Below are 22,936 nucleotides of genomic sequence, written 5' to 3'. Positions count from 1 at the left end.
TATCCAAAATCACCAACATCAAAAAATCTCATATTATGTGGGATTGATATTGATATTGATAAATTTACTAAGGGAATTAAAAATCCAAAAAGGGTTAGGACTCTTGGATACATTTTTTGATCTTTTGAGATATATGTAACATCAATATGAAGTTTCCTATTTAGTATGGAATCTTAATGTTATATATATGAGATAAAAATGTACATCAATAGGAAGTTTCCTATTTAATATGGAATCTTAATCTTATATATATGAGATAAATATGTAGAGAATTTGTGCGACCAATTTGGGTCACCATATATGAATGGTGGTTCATCTAGAGAAAGATGGAGGCAGAGTCCCTTGTGCATAAAATGCAAGTTTTCATGTTAGAGAGAATTTATGCAAGTTTTCTTGTTAGAAAGGATTTTAGACTCTCGAAGATTGAGAAGTTTGTTTCTTGTAGAAAAGCGGTTCTTATTGAGATTTTGGGTGGTTTCCCTTTTAGTTAGAGATAGTCAGTTTCTCGTTGCTCTCGGGTCTCTATGTGGTGTTGTCGGTAATGATTCTCAGAAATAAAGAGAAGGGAGAGTGGTTTAAAAGAGTTTGCTCGACTAGGTTTTTGTCGAGGTTTAGAGAGATAAGTCTTTATTCCAAAATCTTTAATGTAACGTTCATTGGTATAGTGGATTTCAGTTTGCCGTGCCGGTAGATGTAGCCTCTTTGGGTGAACCACGTAAATCTTTTTATTCTTGTGGTATGTATTCGATGATTTATTTCATCTTTGTGTTATGTTTTATTTGCAAAATATTAACCCATCAGGTTTAGAGCTTCCACGCACAACACTTCAAATAGTGTTGAAAGATGTTTCAATACTAAAAATACTTGTGATAACCTGAAAATATATTGTTATCTCTTATTATAAAAATATCCAAAGCTGCAAAAATAGTTTAGATCAAACAGATCTATAAAACCTTGAAAATCTTGAAAATTAACTGTCCAAATTATGCATTATAAGATGCACTATTTACAAGATTTGAAATTCAACTTTTTTACATCTATATATCTAGAGGTCGAGATGATCGATTTGACAGTTTCTCGGCATCGAAAAAGCTCCCTCTCGAATGCTAAGTCTCGTACGCATGTTAACGAGCATACTAACTTTCTTGCTCAAAGCCGTTTACCCAAGCTAAGCCATAAGATAAGCGAGCTTTTTCCCTTTGTTATAGCTTAGCGTGACGTACGGCTTCTTCAAACATCTCCCAGTAAAATTATGAGGTACGCCTTAATTTGATTCTTTAGAGCCCCAGCCTTATATAAATTGTTTTTCATGTAAATGTCATTTTGTCTCCCTTTCTCTCTTTTCTAACTTCAAGGGTGTGTTCGACCGTTGGAAGTTCTAATTTCCAGCTAAAGTATCACTTTTCATGTTTGCTAACAGCTTTCAAAAGTGTTAAAATGGGCTTAAATGGAGAAGCTCCAGTTTTTTCATGCCACCCAATAGAAGTGTCTTCTCAAGCTATTGGCAGAGGTGGCTGATTTGTATAGAGCGGACCGTTTTACTTGTAGAACTGTAATTGAAGTATTCTACGCTGTGTATTTTAATTAAACGATGTAGATTTAATATGTCTCTAAGAGAACACCAAAAAAAGGTATTTCTTTTGAGCAATGCCAAATTCACATCATTCCAATAAATGTACGGCGTAGATTAATGCAACCTTAGGGTTACATCCTCATATACACAACCACATGTTTTTAACTTGAATGCTAAACTTACATGGCTTGCTGATAAATTCACAGCTCTTAGGACCTCTTTTGCTTTTCCATTTTTAAAAGAATAATGCCTATAGATAAATTCATAATAAAAATAAACATTCACTTATAACTATACAAAGAAGAATAAACCCCATGGGGTCCCAACAGAATAAACATGAATCAAGACTCTGTATGTATGTATGCACATAATGTATATTATATACTCTTGGGCATCACAAAGCTGATCTCACTGAAGAGAAATGCATATTGTGATCAGATCGATCCGGGTTTTCGTGCCTTGTGACAAATGGGTTTCCAGTGCTATCTACATCTATTAAGGCAGTGTCTCCTTGCTTGTACTCTCCTGTAAGAAGGGCTTCACTAAGAACATCTTCGACCAATAGGGTCACTGCTCTTCGTAGGGGACGAGCCCCATAGCTTCGGTCGTAACCCTGTTCACAAATGAGATCCTTGATGGCTTCAGAGACCTCTAGGCCGACTCCTAGAGAAAGAAGTCTGGTCTTCACCTCTCGAAGCATTAGATTCAAAATCTCTAGCATCTGCAAGAAATAACTAAAGACGGTAAGAACCAAGAAGCAGCCACAATACTCTTTCATGTTTTATGGTGAGAAACAAGCACAAGAATATCTCTCTGAGATATTCCTCATGAGTATGGCGAGCACCATAGTATCGACTATCAAAATTGACAATTAGTAACAACTCGCAATAAGAGATTCAGTTTGCAAAGGAGACATCATCAACCACACTTTGCAAAATCTCAAATTCATTAAAAGTTCATTAAAGGTCCTAACTCCTAACACTCTCTCTTAAAAAGAAGCTGACTCTTGATGCATCTATAATTAACCTACTGATATGCGTTCACAAATTAATTTGGAAGAATGCCCAGTCGTGTTTAAAAGTAAAGTTACCTACTTAGAAAACCAGTTTCCCAAACATGAAACAAGCACCATAGTAAGTTTTTCTCTTTTCCTTTTTTTTTTTTTAATGATTAAAAACAAGTGTTACAGTGCTCTTATATCCAAGATTTTTAAGGTTAAAAAGGCAGCAAACCTGTCTCTTCTCGAGGGGCCGGAAAGTGACCACTTCATCTATCCTGTTGAGTAACTCTGGTCTGAAAAATGCCTTCAACTCCTCCATAACTAGAGCTTTGATTGCAGAATAAGAGCTTGACTCCTTGTCGTCAGCAATCAAGAAGCCGATGGTGTTACGCCCACCCTTTGCAATAGAGGTTGATCCCACATTTGATGTCATAACGATCAGAGTATTCTTGAAAGATACTCTCCGGCCCTGTCCATTCCCATATTTGGATGGGGGGTCTTAATGTTAATACTATTAAATTTTTAAAATACAGAAAAATTAAAAAGTGCATTAACTTGAGTTTATAAATGGAAGCTAGAAATTCTAATAAAACCAAATTTCTTTACTAGACATACCTGAGAATCAGTGAGGTGGCCATCCTCAAACACTTGTAGCAGGATGTTAAATATTTGTGGATGAGCCTTCTCAATTTCATCGAGGAGTATCACAGTGAAGGGTTTTCTCCGAACAGCTTCAGTGAGAGTCCCTCCCTCACCATAGCCTACGTATCCAGGGGGTGATCCAATCAATTTGCTCACAGTATGGGCCTCCATGAATTCACTCATGTCCAATCTTATCATGGCATCCTCCTAAATGATGCAAACCACAAAGCCAAATTATAAATAGGAAAGTCAAAGTAACACTCCCAAGGAAAATGGTTGAAGCTATATCGACAAAGCCAACAATTGAGCCATGTATGATGGACTATAACAAACAGAAAAGGCTCTTGGATAACTGTATTTATAGGCATGTTGAGCTATGACCTTGTTGGCCCACCTTGAGTTTTACTTGAGCATTCCACCTTTACAGTATGTATTAGTGTAAATATGCACACCTATATCATTTTAATTAGTACTCAGACCTCGCCGATCCCAAGCAAATTCATTGCACAATATTTTAACTTGAACCAAAGACTGAAAAGAATAAAAAGAGAAAGAAAACTAGTGAATAAATTTAGACTTATTGGGCCTATTTGCCATGTATTTCTCCCTTATTTCAAGAAAAAGGAACAAAACTACAGAAGAATGGACAATAACAGTTCCTACATAACAAAAAATTGGCCTAAAAGGTGTTACAGATCCAAACTAGCCATATCTCAACAGAGAGAGAAAAAGAAGAAGAGGAAGAAGAAGAAAATATAAAAGAATTGCGAAATGTGACAGTTCTTAAGTGTGTCAATATTACAAAAAATTGGTCCACGTAAGACTCACCGATCCAAAGTAACTTGCAGCCAAGGCTTTTGTTAGTTCAGTTTTACCAACTCCAGTTGGGCCACAGAAGAGCATGGCGGCAATAGGTCTGTTGGGGTCCTTTAAGCCAATTCGTGATCTTTTTACGGCTCTAGAGATGGCACTGACAGCCTCATCTTGACCAATCACACGGTTCTGGAGCTGCTCATCAAGACCATACAACATCATTTGTTCATTTGCAGTTAGCTGCTGTACTGGGATCCCCGACCACAAAGAAGCAACTGCGGCTATGTCATCTGGCCCGACCATAACAGGCCTACAAGAAACATACCAAAATTAGTTAAAGTCAAAATGGAGGGAGGGAGGGAGGGAGAGGGAGAGATTTACAAATTGCCATTCCTATACATACTCATTTTCATCTGATGAGCCAGGCACATTTGGTTCTGGGGCAGGATCAACTTCACTTTTAACTCCAGGGACCATGACGGAACTGTCTCCACTATCATCGTTCAGTGAGTATGTATTTTTATTGGCTAGGACCTGCTGAAGAATATAAAAAATGTTATTCCTAATGTTTAGTATTGAGCATAATTCAAGGAAAGACTTGAATCTAACCTATGTCCATTTTGAAAGATCGACCAAATCCAGTCCTGGGATCCCAAATTTTGGCTAATTTCACTTTCAGAAGGACTTGCCTAAAATTCGGTAAGGGGTTATTTCTAACAAAATTTGGCAAAAACAGAGTGAAGGTTTACTTCTAAGCTTCCAAATGTAGCTTGTGTTGGCACTTGCAAAGGGGGTAACAAGGATCAGAGCCTACACCCATACCAATATCTTAGTGCAAATTTTTCCCAAAAAGAATAAAATTTATTTTATTTGAATCTTCTGAAACCTAGATGAATTCTTAACCTGTGCCATTTTTCTCTTAACATTAAAAGAAAATAAATAAATAAATAATAGAATTTTAAATAATTTTGGCTTAAACTTGGTCTGACCTCAAAGACTTCATTTGGCCCACATGACAAAAGCCATTTGACCAAAATAGGCATATTTTAAGTTCAAAAACAAGAAACCACCTCTTGCAAAGCTTGAACAGCTCGGATTTCTTGCCAATACTCAGTAGGACTCTTCGAAAGGATACTGGTTTGTTGTTCCTTCCTCCTCCTGAAAGCATTCATACGAGCTCTACTTCCAGCTTCATCAATGAGATCAATGGCCTTGTCGGGAAGATGTCGATCCGCAATATATCTTGCAGACAAATGGACAGCTGCATTTATAGCTTCCAAGGTGAATCTGCAATTGTGGTGAGATTCATACTTCTCTCGCAAACCCAATAATATCTTTACTGCATCCTCCTAAAAAACCACCACCAAAATGAAAAATGCTCAAAAGAACTATTCGTATCTTACGCTCCAGCGTCAAAATCTACTATATTACCCTGTTAGGCATCCATTAAGTTTACCTGGCTAGGCTCATTTATTAGCACAGGTTGAAACCTCCGGGCTAATGCTTTGTCCTTCTCAAAATGTTGACGGTGCTCATCCACTGTTGTAGAAGCCATACACTGAATGTCACAGGAAACTGTCATTTTCTCACCAGATCATCAATCAAGTTCACCAAAATTGGAACCTTATAACTCTGTTTTCACAATTAATTTTACGTGATTAAGAGGTAGATCATTCATATTTTGTATAAGAGATAGCTCCATGCAAAAGGGATTAAAGGGCCATTTATCATTGACAAACAAACACCTCCAAAGGAAAAGACTGTATTCCCTTAGAACTACCCCATAAAGCATGGCACCCTTTTATTCTTTCAGTTTTACCAAATAATTTATATTGACTGAAACATTAGCACATGACGACTAATTTACCTGTAAACCACCCCTCCCAAGAGAAGGCTTCAACAAATTGGCAATATCGAGACCTGACCCTTTGCCTGCTTTAACTGATCCAGACCCAATGAGTGTATGCACTTCATCAATGAAGAGAATTATGTTACCTTCATCAAGAAAAAGGCAGGCCATGTGAGATTAAAAGACAAACATATCCTGGTTCATAAGTTCATCTTACAAAGCTAACAAACATTTCAATCAAGGATGAAAAGCAAAATCTAAAAAGAAACACAAATAGAAACCTTCTTTTTGGATTTCACTCAATATGTTATTAACTCGTGCCTCCAACTCCCCCCGCTCCTTGGCGCCCGCCATTAGTAAACCAATATCCAAGGACATTATACGCTTTCCCTGCACATAAAGTGTTCGCATTCTCCATTAGCCGAAATGATTCAAGACTTGAGAGATAAATGAAACATATATATATATATATATAGGTTTATGTTAAGGTGCTCACACTATGGAGTAATTTATCATTGTACTCAACAAACTTTGAACACTTATACCCTTGTATTATACACAGCATTTTTTTAATAAGGGTATTTTTGGTCATTAGGAGGGTGTGATGTTATCCACATGGGATACGACATCACCCACATGGAGCACACTAGTGGCATTTAATGCTTCATGTAGGTGATATCACACCCTTCCTAACGCCCAAAAATACCCTTACTAAAAAAAGCTCTATGTATAATACAAGGGTATATAAATGTCCAAATTTTGTTGAGTACAATCATAAATTACTCCATTAGTGTGAGTACCCTAACATAACTTATATATATATATATATATATATATATATATATATATATATATATATATATATATATATATATATATATATATATATATATATATATATATATATATGTGGTTGACAAGTAAATAGTAGCATACCGAAAGAAACAAGGGAACCTCTCCGTTCAAAATATGGTTAGCCAAGCCTTCAGCAATAGCAGTTTTCCCGACACCTGGTTCTCCTAAAAGAATTGGATTGTTCTTTGTTCTTCGTCCAAGGATCTGAATAACTCTATTGAGCTCTTTGTCTCTCCCAATTACAGGATCAATTAGGCCCTCACCAGCTTGAGCAGTGAGATCCACACAGAATTGAGACAATGCACTTTTCTCTGCACATAAATAGCTAAATGAAGGGACAAAGTATAGGAACTATGCAAACATATGCACAAGGATCAAATACTTCAAAAACTGGGGAAGAGCCATCGTCACGGACTATGGCATCAGGACACCAAGGCTACTTTCCATTCCAATTGATGGATGGTTGGAGATCAACTAGAGAAGAGTTTGAAGGTACATTCACCCAGGTGCATTTAATCTCAAGCCACTAGTCAATGGAACAGGCAGAAGAGGGAGCTCGGAGTACCTTATACCATAGTCCCATAGGCTATGATATACATTTCCTCTATTAATGTACAGTTGAACTTAGTTGTCAAGGCCAGGCTTTTAGTTTTGAATAAAATTTCATCCAAAGATTATTTCATGAGTATATCTTCCGTATGTAAAAGGAAAATGACCAAAGAAAAAAAACTTCCATCCAAGATTCTTATTCAAAAATCCAAATAAGGAACCACTGAAAGAAATATGATTATTTAAATTTGATAAAATTTACATCCATAAAATCCAGACCCATAGAGAACCGACCTTTCCTTCTATCCGAGACTCTTGAGATAGAGCTCTTGCCAGGAGTTGATTTCTCACGAGGCTTGTTTGACGAAATGGATGGCTCTCTACCGTCCTTGGCTAGCTCACCTTGAAGCCTCGTGACTGCAATAGATGCTAAGTGGTCCGGGTCCACGCCCAATCTACAATCATAAAATCCATGATATTGCAATATTAAGCGAGATGAAAGAGGATTCAAGAGTCAAAGGTTGTCTCATAATATCCATTCTAACAGTGTAAAAGTACATCACTTATAAAGATCATCACAAAGTAAGATAATGTGCATTGCATACAAAGATTCTAACAAGTTAAATTATAGAATTATGATTTAATTCATTATTGATGAGACAGACATTAGTTTCATATAGAATCGTATGAGATTCACAAGGCTAATGGAGAATGCTAACACTTAGATAGCAAACCAAGGAGATGTACAAGTGATTCCGCTTTATTACATGGTATAAAATCTAGCTACCAATATTTGAATTCTGGTGGCTACAGATTGGGAGATATAATAAACAATGGATTCAGAATTTTAAAATTTTAAGCCTTCAAGATCTTTTTTCTTTTCCACACCCTACCATCTTAAGATAAAGTATACCAAGTATTGTCTCTTATAGGCTGGTTCATTGCATACTTATGCCATTGCCTACTCTCGATGATTCGTGAATATTCGTGTTATTCTGAGCTTCTGCACATTGGGTAAACATATGATTCCCATTCTGAATACTGTTTCTCCTTTATGAAATAAACTGATTCAGGCAAAACTCAAAAAGTGGGGGCTACTCTCACTTCAAGGAAAGTAAAGATACTTAACTTTTCAAGGAATAATTTCAACATATAAAACTCAGTGTTCTGCTTTTCGTTTTCTTCAAGTTCAAGGTGGGTTTTCTCTATCTATAGATGCAGAAAAAGAATAACCTTTCATGGAAAATTTGATCAGATAAAGCTACGAATCTAACCTTTCAATGACCTTGAGAGCAGAGCCATCATCAACAGTGAATAACCCGACTGCAATGTGCTCTGGTGCAACGTAATTGTAATTCATATTTCTCGAATACTCGACTGCTGCCTCAAAAACACGCTTGCTACTCAATGAGAAAGGCACATCGGTTGCAGAAGCTGCACCGCCCAAATCAGCCATGGGTGTAGAGCTCTCACTCCAAATATTAACGACTGCTTCTCGTGCCTTCTCAATTGTTATGCCAGAGCCGAGAAACCCGTCAGAGCTTCGATCCTCTGCAATCAAACCCAACAAAAGATGTTGGGTAAAGACCATGTCTTTGCCCAGGCTCTTCGCTTCCTTTTGGGAAAACATCACGGCTTTGATTGCTCTCTCTGTAAATCTCTCGAAAACAGCTGAAACCGAGAACCTCCTCCTGCTTTTTTGGCTCTGAACTTGACCCAATTTCAAAAGTTCTGAACTGTGTTGCGATATGGAAGCTCTGAAACCATAGTGGCTGGAGAGGGGAGCAATTGGGGCGCTGATGGGTGCTCTGTAAAGAGAGAAAGAAGAGATTGGGAGCGAGAAATTCGCTATTTTTGACAACCTTGAATTGGGTCTCGATGTTTGGTGCCTTAGAACACCAGAGATATCTACAGTGTTCATACAGAGCGGAGAGGAGGTCGAATCCATGGTAAACAGAGAGACAGAGAGAGAGACAGAGACTAGAGGAACCTTAATATATGTCAAAAGAGAAACTCAAGCAGAGCTACTCAATAAAAAATTTAGAGAGAAAGAGAGGAGAGAGAAACTCAAGCAGAGCTTCTCTTTGAAAATTGGAAGAGAGAGAGGGACCCCAGCAGAGAAAGTCCCGTTGGAAATTGGAGGAGAGAGATTCTTATAAGCAGGGAAAGTCTCGAAAGCTTCTTCTTAAAAGTAGGAGAGAGAAACTTGTCTACTAATGGTAGAGAGAGGGAGTTCTGAATCAATGCTAGAGAGAGAGAGAGAGAGAGAGAGAGAGAGGGAGTTCCGTTTAACGCTCGAGAGAGAATTCTAAATTATTTAGGTAACAGAGAGAGAAAGCTTTCTCTTTTATACGCGTAGGAAGTAGGAAGGAACACGATAGTTCAGGAAGAGTAGTCGCCAACGCAAGGCGGGTAAAATACATAATATAAAACGGGAGGAATGTACCAACGGTCACGATTTCAAAGGTTGTGCGATCTCACCGTTCTCAACCGAATGGGAAGATCGGAACCGTTCAAACCCTTCCATGCCGCCTTACGCGACTGACTGACACGTGTTTATTGGACGGTGCGCAAGCAATGGAGTTTTGTATGAAAGGGATTTTTTAATCGTTTTTTTATAGCTTTTAAAGGGAAAAAGTTGTAAAACTCGTTTTTATAGCTTTTAAAGAAATGGAAACAAAAAAGTTGTAAAAGTTTCTTTCAAAATGAAGGGAATTTTACCAAAAAAAAAAAAAAACCTCTTTAACATGGGAATTATGGTTTATTTAAGGTTGAGGTCTTAAATGCACGTTTAAATATTACCAAAATATTTATTTTTATATCTAATTATTAAATTTTAAAATTAAAAAATAATGTATATTGAGCAGATCTATGAACAGATGAAAATTTTGAAAATTAACAGTCTAGATAATTGAACAAAAGATGCACTATTTCCAAGCTTTTTTATTTTATCTGATGTTTGTACATCTTGAGATCGAGATGGTTAAATTGAGGGTTTTTCAATATCAAAACAACTTCTAATTGTGATTTTTTTTAGGTGCGCTTTAATTTGATTGTTTTGAGCATTGTCTTTATATAAATTTTTACCTTTAATAAAAAGACCATAGATTATTTTTATTTTGGGCTCTAGCCCACTTTTTATTGTTTACCATTCTCAAGGTACCTTTGGTGTGGACGTCCAATCATGGAATATGGATTTTTTGAACATCCAATTGTGGAATAGGTACAAGTAAGGTATCTTTAGTACAAGATAGTCATAATTAATGTTGACCGTTGTATATGAAATTGGGTGGTTACATTTATTCTATTGACCAAGCTAAAAGTTTAAAAGAAATTTCCTCATACTTTGTGACACACTCAAGCTATTAAATATCATATCGTATGGTTATAAATAAGGAAAAAGTTTACATAGAGCCGAGGCTTTAAACAATTAAATTTGAGCCTACCTCAAAACTCACTAGAAGAGGTTGTTTTGATGCTCAAATATCTTCAAATTGATCATCTCGACATCAAGATGCATGGATATGAGAAAAAATGGATTTCTAAGTTTTGGAAATAGTGTATTTTGTAATGCATATTTGGAACGTCAATTTTCAATATTTTCAAGTGTTCATAGATTTGTCAATCTATACTATTTTTGAAGTTTTAAACTTTATAAATAAATATAAAAATATATTTTAAGGCTATTACAAAGATTTTCAGTATTGAAACCGCATTTCTCGACACTATTTGAACGTAGGCTCTAATTTGATTGTTTAGAGCCTAGGCTCTATGCAAACCCAATACAATATATATTTTTAAAAGAATGAGTTGAATGTAACATTGCCCAAAAAGTATTGATCATACAGTAATACTACATCGTTTCCTGATATGTAGTAAATTTATCTTTCTTTATTTTTAAGTGGGGAATGGATTCAAACATTTGATTCTAAACTTGGTGCTAGATTTCCTATCCCACCCCACATTTAGAAAAACACAAGTGCCCATGACTCATTTCCCAATTCAAAAAATACAAATGGGCTTCAGACATTAGATGTCTGAACATGCCTATTGTTCTTTTTAGTGAAAGAATGGGTCAGATATTAGATGTCCAAGCCTCACCACTTATAAAAATTGGGTTAAGAGTTTGATGTGAGAAATGCAATTTCGTTTAAGAAAAAAGAAAAAAGAAAAAAAAAAAGATTCTGATTTACAAATGGGTGTGGTTTCCATAAGGTTGCAACATTAAACAAACCAATTAAGGTGGATCTCCAAATTTTATTATAGCATATAATTTTGATGTAAAATATTTTTAGAATTAATTATCTCAAAATATTTTCATATCTAACTGTAAATTTTAAACTCCAAAAATGGTTAAAATCAAGTTGATCAATAAACATATGGAAATCTTGAAAGTGGATGGTCTAGATAAAGTGCTGTTGGATGTATTATTTTTAGGACTCAAAATTCTTTTTATATTTTATAATCATATATCTCCATGTCGAGATGATCAATCATAGTGTTTTTCAACATTAAAACAACATTTTTCGATAGATTTTTGAAGTGCATCTATAGTTTTACATTTTAAAGTTGCAACCTTATATAAACTTTTTCCTTTACAAATTACAATATAAAAAATGTATAAAATGAGACTATTTACTTTTAATATAAAGAGATCACAATTATCATCAATTGTTAGATTTGAACTCAACATGCCTAAACTCTAATAAATACTTTTTAAAATTAACTAGAGATTATCCCATTTCTAAATAATCATGTTTAAGAACACAAAATTCAAAATTTCTTAAAGATCCTCTCCTAGGATCATAAAGTGGGGCCTAAAATTCATAAAGAAATAAGGAATAGATTTTTTTACCGGTGGGAGTAAACACACAGTACGGTACGTTCCTGATACTATACGTACACAAAGTCAAATCTTGTAAATACATGGTGGTACCTTAACCAAAGTGTAGGTCGTTATCAAAAGCAAAAAATAATATAAAATGAATCAACACTAAATTATTGGCTCGAAACATTAAATTATGGAGTAAAGTCTTTTATTCTTGTCCTTAATAGTTGGAAGAAGTTGACTAAGAATAGTAATAGGGAGATGCACACGACAGGCACCAAGTGGTTACCCTTTGCCCTCTCAATCAAGGATTCCAGCTTTCCACAACAACAAAAGGTTTGGAATAAGGTATCTACACACTCGATTATAAGTCTTTAAAATATGGGTGCGGTTTGTATAGATCCGAGGCTCTAAACAATCAAAATAGGGTGCACCTTGAAATAGTATCGAGAAATATTGCTTCAATCTTGAGAATCTTTGTGATAGCTTTAAAATATTTTTTTCATATTTAATTATCAAATTTAAAGTTTAAAAAATAGTGTAGATCGAACAAATATATGAAAACTTGAAAATTGACGGTCCAAAAATGTGTTACAAGATGCACTTTTTCTAAAACTTGAAATCCATTTTTTTCTCATGTCTATGCATCTTTATGTCGAGATGATAAATATGAAGTTATTTGGGCATTAAAACAATCTCTTCTAGTGAAATTTTTGAGGTGGGTTCTAATTTAATTGTTTAGAGCCTCGGCTCTATATAAATTTTTTCCTTAAAATATTTCTTTTTGTGTAGGTAAAAACGTGAAGTCTAAGGCCGAAAAGACTAAAATACGGACTAGGCCTTATTGGAAGAAAAAAAAAAAAAAAACTTAAATTCATATCTCGAGATCATATCGAAAATTATAGTTGCAGTATTGAAAAACATTCAAATTGAATATCTTGACATCTAGTCTGGCTGCGAAGAAAAAGGAAATATATACAGTGAAACCATTCACTTTTGATATATGGAAGCCACAATTATTGTTCGCCATTTAATATGAAATTTGGTTACTAGAGGTATGTCATTGATTGGGCATAAAGTCTAAAATAAAATTTTTTGAACGATATGATGTATTTTAAGCGGTTGGATTTTATATTTGATGACTAAAGATAATAGTGACATCCTTGTACCAAAAGCAAGGGTCTTATAATATACAATCCCCCAAAAAATAAGGATTTCCAGCCCCAAAAATTATGCATATTACAACACATTATTTAGACAGGCTATTTTCAAGTGTTGACAAATCGACGAGAGCTATATTATTTTTTGAGCTACAAATTTTTTGTTCAATTATCAAAAAATATTTCAGACCCATTACAGGAGCTTTATTGTCCAAAGTGTTTTTCAGATGAGCTATTGAGATAAGGCTTTACATTTTATTTTATTTTTATAAGGCCTAGGCCTTATAAAAACCGCATCCTTAATTGAAAAGTGAAGCCACACCTCAAAACCTATCAAAAATGTACTTTTGGAATCGAAAAGTCTTGTGATGATACATAAATCTATTACCGGTCCTCGTCAAATGTGGAAGATATTTGAGCACTTAAAATTTGACTGGATTAGATAAAACATCAAAAAGTACAATTGTTTTAGAGCTTAAAATCCAAGTTTTATTAGACTTATATTGATTGATCGAAGATAAAATAATTATTTGATCAATTATCATTTGCTCTCTATGGGTGTTTAACTATTGTAATTTGAATTATGAATTGTTATTATGTGGTGTGACAGTGGTGGTCATGTCCTGGCTGTAGCAGCGGCTCGTAGGTAGTGGTGTTGGTGGTTGCGGTGGTGGTGGTGTGATAGTGGCAATGGTGATGGAGAGAGAGTCAAATGGAATTTTTTGCAACATGGAGTAATTATGCAAAAAATTCAATTTGGGGGCCCAACATTTGCCAATCAAATATCCCTTGAGGTTAAATTGCTGGTGATAAATTTTTAAAAAAATATTGAGGTTGAGTTGAGTTGAGTTTGATACTTTTTAAGCACTCAAATAACAATTGCTAATTTGACCCTAGCCATACACTCAACTTTTTCCATGCCTTATCCTAAAATATATCATTACCTCGACTTCCTTTTAGCCTTTAAAATTGAGAATTAATAATGTGATTAGTAGATGATATTTGATAAGGGTGCTCATCACTAATATTTGAAATCTTTATACATTTCTTTTAGGTTTCATCACTAGAATATCTCTCTCTCTTGAAGATAGTATGGTGTACATCCAAATTGTGTTATAAGATGTAATTTTGAAGTAAAACATTTTTAGAATGGCCTAAGAATATGTTCTCATGTCTAATGATCGAATTTTAAACTCCAAATGGTTCAATCATCTATAGAAAATCTTAAAATTAAGTGGTCCAGATAATATATTGCAATGAACTATTTTTAGGACTAAAAGATCTTCCCCCCATATACATTTCGATGTAGAGATGTATGGAAATAAAATATCCTTTTCTAATGGATATTAGAGGGTTTTTCAACATGAAAACAGCAATTTTTTTTAATGGATATTTGAGGTGCAATTTAATTCTACAGTCTAATGGTAACACCCTATAGAATCTTATAGGTTACATGGGTGTGAACTGTTAAAATTACCATAATTATCCTTTTAACCATTCTAATGATCATCGCAAATGTCTTATAGTCATTTAATCCGAGAGTGACAGAACTTCGAAATTCGAATCATGACCAAACTCCATCTGAATCATGTGAAATTCCATGAACATGTTACCAAAGGCATATAAAATGTTTGTCAAATTTGGATCGATGTGACATGATTTGGATCGACATTTAAGCTTTGCTGAGATTTCTTGCCCATAAAAGATGCTGGCTGAGAACTTTTAGATCTCCCAAAATACTTGATGACTTGATGAAATTTTGTAAATTTAGATAAGGTTGTGACCTTATACTATTGAAGTCATGTGGACCTTAAAAATCCTTTGGAAAAGAGTATTTCGACATTGTGGAAAACCCCAATCGATCATCGTAGCCATGAGATGTGCAGCTATGAAGAAAAAAAAATGAATTTCATGTCTTAAAAATAACACATCTTGTAACAAGTTATATAGACCATCTATTTTCAAGATTTTTAAGTGGTTATAGAATTATTGGATTTGTATGATTTTTGAAATTTTAAGTTTTATAACTAATGATAAAAATAGATTTTTAAGCCACCATAAGGTTTCTGACAACGAAAATAGATCTGTAAGTAAATTTTGTAGGTCCACCTTACTTCTATAGTATAAGGAGGGCACAGTATAAAAAGAAAAATTGTTTCATGCGAGCTGGACCGCATAGCTACATATTCGGTCTAGAAAGCGTAAAGCATGCAAGTTTGTATTCCATCTAAAAACAACGGAAACTAACAGTCCTCCAAATGTTTTCTTACTAGAATTATTATTTCTAATTTTTTATTTTTTTTTATTTTTTCATATTTGTGATCTCCATGTTAGAGATTACATGTCCTTAAAAATTACGTCTTAAAATCCATCTCAAAAATAAATTTATCAAGAAGCCCGCAATTCTACATATGGGCTTGGCCGTATAAAAACAGGGTTCATATAGAAACCTCAACTTCAAATATCAAATAGTTTAGGAGTTATTTTTTAAAAAGAATACCATGAAACCATTTGCCTTTCAAATAAGGTACAGATGCATAAAAGAAGAAGCTTGATTTGTACTTTGATCGCCATTAGTGCTCTTGTCTTCTATTTTTTTTTTAGAGATTTCTGCCATTAAAGTTGGGAGAGAAAATCGCGGGACAAAACCTATTGAAGTTGTAGAGAAAAGCTCAGAATAATAAAAAAATGACAATACAACAGGCTAGCTCAACCAGTAGAGCCAGTTTTTCTGGCGATAGATCCCAACAGGCTGGGTAAAACCGGTTTTTCTGACAATAATCTCGAGGATCTATGAGAATGAAAACCACAACATGATGACTAAGTGTCGCAGTGCTACCACCACAACCCCAGCCCTCTCCCAATTATCTCTCAAAATTTGAAACCGTTTAGGTGCCATTTGGTCGGCATTTGAAAAACTCACCACGAGCTGATTGCCAAGTTTTCTATGTCTAGGGAACGTGATATAATAAAGATATTATTTTTATTGGTAGATTTTATATTTTAAATCCAAAATGGGATGGGATGAGGCGGGCCTCGTAAAGGGAAATTAGGTATTTATTTGAACCAAATTTGGTTTTTATCATCTATACTTCCATCTAGGGACTTCAAATAAATTTTTTTTTTCACATGAACAAAAATGTGAGGTAAAATCTATCGATCGTTCTTAATCTTTCGGATCATCACCTTTCTTTGAATATGGGTTGTGTGGCCTATGCTATAGTAGTGGCCTTTTGGCTTATAAGATATTGAATATTTAAAAAACAAATGTCATTGTATTGTAACAGCACCTTGATATTGACTATTATAATCATCTTAATAGTCCTATATATTTTATTGTCAGCTATTATTAGGGATATTTAACAATGGGAGAATAAATAAGAGTGTATGTTTAAAATTTTCTATGACTCCATTTTTGCTTTTAGTTTGTTTGAAATTCATCTCTCTAGGATAATTAGGGGCTTTAATTGGGTTTAGACCCAATGGTTCACGTCTAGGTCCTGGTCCGACAAATTGGAAAAGACCAAATCCAAGTGCAGGCCTAACCCAGTTCCATTAAGGTGATGTGAGTGTGGGTTTGGCTTACAATATTCAAACTTGACAAGGGTGGGTGCATGTGTGTGTCTAGATCAATGCTCGACGCATGAGGTTTGGTAGAGTTATATCTGAAATGATTATTACATTAGTTTATCTACCATTTATTCATGATGAACGGTAGAGATGAACTCTAGCTATAAGTGGAACAAAGGATTTCTACAAAGAGATGATTTATTTGTGGAAAAAGTTTATAGAAGTTTAAAATGTAGAAAATTATATATGAATCTCAAAAATCCATTGAAAAATGTTGTTTAAATGTTGAAAAATCATCTAATTGATCATCTCAACATTGAGATGTATGAATATGAAAAAAAAAAAAGAAGATTTTGAGTCACAGAAATAGTGTATCTTGCAACACATTATCTGGATCGTTCATTTTCAAGATTTTCTTATATTTATAAATCTACTTGATTTTAACCATTTTTGAAGTTTAAAATTTTATAATTAGATATAAAAATAGATTTTTAGATAATCCTAAGAATTTTTTACACCAAAATTGTACGTTATGATAAAATTTGGAGGTGCACTTTAATTGGATTGTTTAAGGTTGTAACCTTGTAGAAATCGCACTTTTTATCTTTTGTACATGGAGGTCACAATATAATCCCACTTATTAAATGTCAAATAAGATAGCTTGGAGTGAGTCACAAAGTCCGATTTTTTTTTTTTTTTAACTTTGGATCTCTTCAATGATATTCTTACAACCACCCATTTTGAAATTTAAAAGAAAAAAATGATTGTAACATTTTTGTACGAAAGATAAATGGTGTCTTTGTAGACAAGCCCAACAATTATCTAGTTTATTACTTCACCGTTACTGTCTATCTTGAGGATGAAATGTGGATGCCCCAATTGTATATTTTATACCGTATGCATCAAGTATGTGGTGCGCCTTTGCTTAAATCGTCAAGCTATTAATTTTTTATCTCATAAGAAAGTGGGGTGCGACTTTGCTTAAATTGTCAAGCTATTATTGTTTGGGTGTGGTTTGCGTAGAGCCAAGGCTCTAAACAATCAAAGTAGAGCCCACTTTTAAATAGTATCGAGAAATGTGATTTCAATATTCAAAATCCTTGTTATAGCTTTAAAATATATTTTTATCTCTAATTATGGAATTTAAAGCTTAAAAAATAGTATAGATCAAGAAGATCTATAAAAACTTGAAAAAATGTGATTTCAATATTCAAAATCCTTGTTATAGTTTTAAAATACATTTCTATCTCTAATTATGGAATTTAATGCTTAAAAAATAGTATAGATCAAGAAGATCTATAAAAACTTGAAAATCTTGAAAATTGACGATCTAAAAATGTGTTACAAGATGTAATATTTTCAATTTTTAAAATTCATTTTTTTCTCATGTCCGCGCATCTTGATGTCGATATGACCAATTTGAGGATATTTGGGTATCAAAACAATTCCATCTTGATGTTGATATGATCAATTTGAGGATATTTGAGTATCAAAACAATCTCTTCTTGTAAAATTTTTGAAATAGGCTTTAATTTGATTGTTTAAAGCCTTGGCTCCATATAAACTTTCTCTTTATTTTTTTTCTCATAGTAAAGCAAAGCATACAATATGTTTGAGCTGTGCTGTTTGCTTAAATTGTCAAGGAAAGCATGCAATATGTTTGAGGTGTGCGTTTGCTTAAATTGTCAAGATATTATTTTTGGAGTAATGATCCTACGAGACCTCAAAAGAGTAATGACCCTTTCATACTCACATGTAAGGACCTCAAAGGACTAATGATCCTATGAGACCCTTTCATACTCACATGTATGTAGGATTTTAAAAGATTATAATTCAATTTGACACAGAACTCCAGAAAAGTTAGCACATGGATGTGGAAATTTAATGGTTATCTTTTGCGGTCTTACATATATGGGTGTGAGAAGGTCTCACAAGGTCATTTTTTTAATTTTTGTATCTCAATTATTTTTATATTTCATGGAAAAGTTTGTCATGCAACGTTGAATATTCAATTGATTTTTATATAATGTAATTTACCCCCGTGATTATTGTGTAACATATTTTCACAGAAATGATGATTATGAACTTAATTAGATAATTTAGAATTTTGATTTTTCCATAGAGTCTTTCTTAAGACGTTTCGCTCGCTAGGGTGAAGGGGATTTTGAACTCCTCCCTATCGGATACCAGCGCACTTCTTCTACATACCTGAACCATCTTGCCAAGCCTTAACCATCTTGCCAAGGACCTAAACCATCTTGCCGAGCCTTAACCATCTTGTCAAGGACCTGAACCATCTTGCCAAGCCTTAACCATCTTGCCAAGGAAGATCAGGGCGGCGAGGCACACCTCGGAAAAGGTATTACAGACCGGGTACTAAAAGGCGTTTTGGCGTGAAATCGACCTTATTCCGTACAAGCATAAAATCGACCTCTACTCCGTATAAAGAGGAAATAAAAAGACTAGCTTTGAAGCTATTTTTGGACAAGCATCATGAGAACAAGAACATAAATGATTTACAAAACACTTTGAAGCTATTCTTGGATGAGAATTATGAGAACATGAACATAAATAATTTACAAAACGGATCGAAAGAGAAAGGTTGTTTACCCGGGACGAGTTTGCTTATCAATTAAACAAAGGTCTCATCGTCCTGAAAATGAGCTCTATTCTTTAATTCAATAGGAAGGAGAAGAAAAAATGGAAGCGATGAGTGAAAGGCAGACCAGATCGATCAAGTTATTCGATTTTTTTATCCCCATCCTTAGGCTCTAATGTGGCCATCGCCGAAGCTATTCGATTTTTTCGATCCCCATCCATAGGCCATCGATATTCATGGAGATCGAAATATTATTGTGAGTTTTCTATTGGTGATTTTTCCATGCCCTTATGTGCACCACTATCGATGTTCATCAATGTCCAGAAATTGGAATATTGCTATGACCATCAATATCCAGATGTAGAACTATTTGGTGAGCTCTGGTGCTAAATATTTGGTGAGCTCTGGTACTATATTTCCTTCATAGTTCTCCAGAAAATATAAAACCCCATTCATATTACATGGGCCATCGACATTCATGGAGATCAAAATATTATTATGAGTTTTCTGTTGGTGATTTTTCCATACCCTTATGTTCACCACTATCGATGTTCATCAATGTCCAGAAATCGGAATATTGCTATGACCATCAATATCCAGATGTCGAAATATTTGGTAAGCTCTTGGTACTATATTTCCTTCATAGTTCTTAAGAAAATATAAAACTTTTTTAGAAATTTCCTTTTTACCTTCTATATATATCATGGATTTTTTATATATATATATACATCATGGGACCATATAAAACATTTTTAAAAATTTGTTTTTACCTTAAATATATAGATCATGAGTTTTCAATCTACAGATTAAACAAGCTATGTGGGTTGCTTCTTGACTAAATTATAAATAGAGTAAAAGAGTCAATTACAAGTATAATTCTCTTTAGAAACTTTCTCATATCTTCAGAAGACCAAAAAGATAGAATCCATATAAGTTTTTTATCATTTGAATCCTCAATAAAGTGGTTCACTTGAGTGTCGGAAAAGACTTATGGTAAATTTAAGACTTATGGTAAATTATATTTTAAATACTAATAACTTTTCCATCCATGAATTAAGGCATATTCTTTAGCCAACACTGTAAAAATAACTTGATTAGCTTGGTTAACTCGAATGAGACTGGTGAGCCAAGTCCCCCACTGAAATTGGCGAGTATTATAAAAAAATGGTTTTTTTTCATTTAGAAAAATATTGGAAACTCTTGGATATACAGGTTCAGAAGGCTTTCAATGGCTTCCCAATCTAAGACTGCAAATCGATGAGTTATTTCCTACAAATCACGGGAAAATCTTACCGTATTTTTTAATAAAAGTCCCTAATTCAAAACATCCATGAAATCCACAATTTTTGGGATGTTTAGAATTTAAGCATCCAAAATTATCAACTATCTTACATTTTATGGGTCAAAGGGATTTTTGGTGGGATATTTATTAAAATACCCAAAAGTTATCAACTCAATTTACCCATCTCTTTTGGCTTATTTTCAAAAAGCCCATCGAAATACACATAATCATGAGTTCGATAATAGTGTTAAAAATCGGTAAAATGTAAGATACTTGATATGTGAGGTTTTTTCCTTTTTTTTTTTTTTTTTTTACTTTTTTTTTAAATTTTGAGATCCATTTAAGAATCACTATGAGTATTTCCAAATAATGGAAAAAAAGGGTTTTTTGAGTTTATAAACACTTAGATATGACCATTCAAAAACTAACTGCCCCAGATTAATATTTCATATTGAGTTTATCGGACACAAAGTCCAATTGATTATTTTTTTAAATATTTTTCCTTTTGAGATTTGTCGCTAGGTCTATGAGGCTCCATCTCAAAATTTTGGGAGATGAAAGTGTACTGATAGAAGGAGTAAATGAACGACATGCAACTAAGAGGGCATGAAAAAATTTTCGTTTTTCCAAAGTCCTTTTTGCTTATAAAAGTATACCAACCCGAAATTGAGAACCTAAAAGTACTCTTAGATAAGTTTTCACCCAGGGGAGTAAATGGACAATATGCTCCCCTAGAAGCATAAAGCCTTTTCGCATTCAGCTGATCAATAAAATACAAATCAAAGAACGTGGGGGTAAAAAACAACTCAAAAGACGGAGAACATATAGTATATTTCAATGTACTCCCTCTTTGGCCAACTAATCACGCCATCAATTTTCTAAGGTCTTCAATTAGATACCACCTCTTTTGTTTCATGAATCGCCTTATATACCACCTAAAGGTACCCAAAAAAGTTAATTAATTAAATAAAAGGTAATTATATTAAACTATGGATGAAAAAATAAAAATTAAAGGCTGGAGCGGTTTGGCACAAGCCCCCATGCGAATGTCAGTATATATAGGGAGCTTACCTTAAACAATTCAAGTAAGATGCATCTTTAAATTCTACAAGAAGATGTAGTTCTAATACTCTAAGCTCTTTTAATAGCTTCAAAACTATTTTTATCTTTAATTATAAAATTTAGAACTAAAAAACTAGTATAGATCAAGCAGATCCATCAACACTTAGAGAATTTTCACAAGAGATGGTTTAAATAATGTATTATAAGTTGCATTAACTTTAAGAATTGAATGTTGTTTTTTTCATAGCTATATATCTCGAGGTTGAGATAATCAATCGCAAGGTTTTCCAACCTTATAACAACATTTTCTAATTTTCTAATGGATTTTTAGAAGAGCCTTCGATAAGGTCAACACCTTATACAAACTTTTTTAAACTACTTTTGAGTAGGTGCTAACGGGGGAAATATGCTAAGTAACGTGTGAAGGAGCACGCACACTGACTCAAGGTTCACCAACTTCTCACCCTACACCATGGGCATAGGCAGCAATAATGTTTTAAAAAAGGATTCATAATAATATTTGGAGTGGCATCTTATGAAGAACAACCCTCATTTTGGAGTAGCCCACCCTATTAAGCAAAAGCTCCCAGGTTTGTAATATTGTGGCCATGGTTATTTTTAAACCTAAAAAAGTCAAGGTAATTGCATCTACCCAATTTGACATCTAACCGTCAAGATTAATTGTGACCATCTTATACCAAAAGTAAATGATTTTTTCTATATTTTCTCTATTTTTAAATGTAAAAAAGAACTGACATTGAAAAGAGAAACCCATTCCCCATTCCTAAAACTAAAACGTTATTTTGGATAGGGTAAGTAATAACTTAGGGGGCCAAGTTATGGAGTGATTATAATAGGCGCCAACCAGAGTTTTCTGAGCTCTCTAGGTTGTTCGAAACTTTGAATAGAAATCCAAGGAAGAGAGAAAAAATTGGGATGGCAACAGGTCAGGCTAGAACCGGACTCATACTTCTATAAAGAATATTAATTTTAGAAGTCCAATTTCTTTAGGACTCCATAAAAGCATATTAAAAAATGATTCCTAAAAAAAATAACCCATCCTAAATAAGTGAATCTCAAAGCTTTGTAAAGAATTCCCACCAATAGTAGGATGTGCCAAATAGGGCTCCCATAGTGGGCCCCATGCACACCCC

The 22,936-nt window shown here is 34.1% G+C and overlaps 1 protein-coding gene across 2 annotated transcripts; it reads right to left on the bottom strand.

Moving 5' to 3' along the window:
- Positions 1–1,805: 1,805 nt before the first annotated feature.
- Positions 1,806–9,409, bottom strand: ERD1 (Clp ATPase). 2 transcript variants are annotated; one of them, XM_006844691.4, is made up of 12 exons: positions 8,556–9,409; positions 7,576–7,736; positions 6,814–7,043; positions 6,159–6,267; positions 5,896–6,023; positions 5,485–5,586; positions 5,099–5,377; positions 4,432–4,565; positions 4,044–4,338; positions 3,189–3,422; positions 2,806–3,042; positions 1,806–2,294 (listed from the first exon to the last, which is right to left on the bottom strand). In XM_006844691.4, the coding sequence occupies exons 1-12, from the start codon at positions 9,227–9,229 to the stop codon at positions 1,968–1,970; spliced, it is 2,910 nt and encodes a 969-aa protein (XP_006844754.1). In that variant the 5' UTR covers positions 9,230–9,409; the 3' UTR covers positions 1,806–1,967. The 2 variants fall into 2 exon arrangements, with proteins under 2 accessions (XP_006844754.1, XP_020523077.1); XM_020667418.2 differs by having other exon boundaries at positions 4,432–4,562.
- Between the last annotated feature and the right edge of the window lie 13,527 nt (positions 9,410–22,936).

Source organism: Amborella trichopoda, chromosome 6, assembly GCF_054954075.1.
Source record: "Amborella trichopoda isolate Santa Cruz 75 chromosome 6, AtrichopodaSantaCruz75HAP2 v2.0, whole genome shotgun sequence".
In the NCBI taxonomy this organism is placed as follows: domain Eukaryota; kingdom Viridiplantae; phylum Streptophyta; class Magnoliopsida; order Amborellales; family Amborellaceae; genus Amborella; species Amborella trichopoda.
Note: the sequence above shows the minus strand (reverse complement) of the source record. Positions and strands in the feature narration are given on the sequence as shown.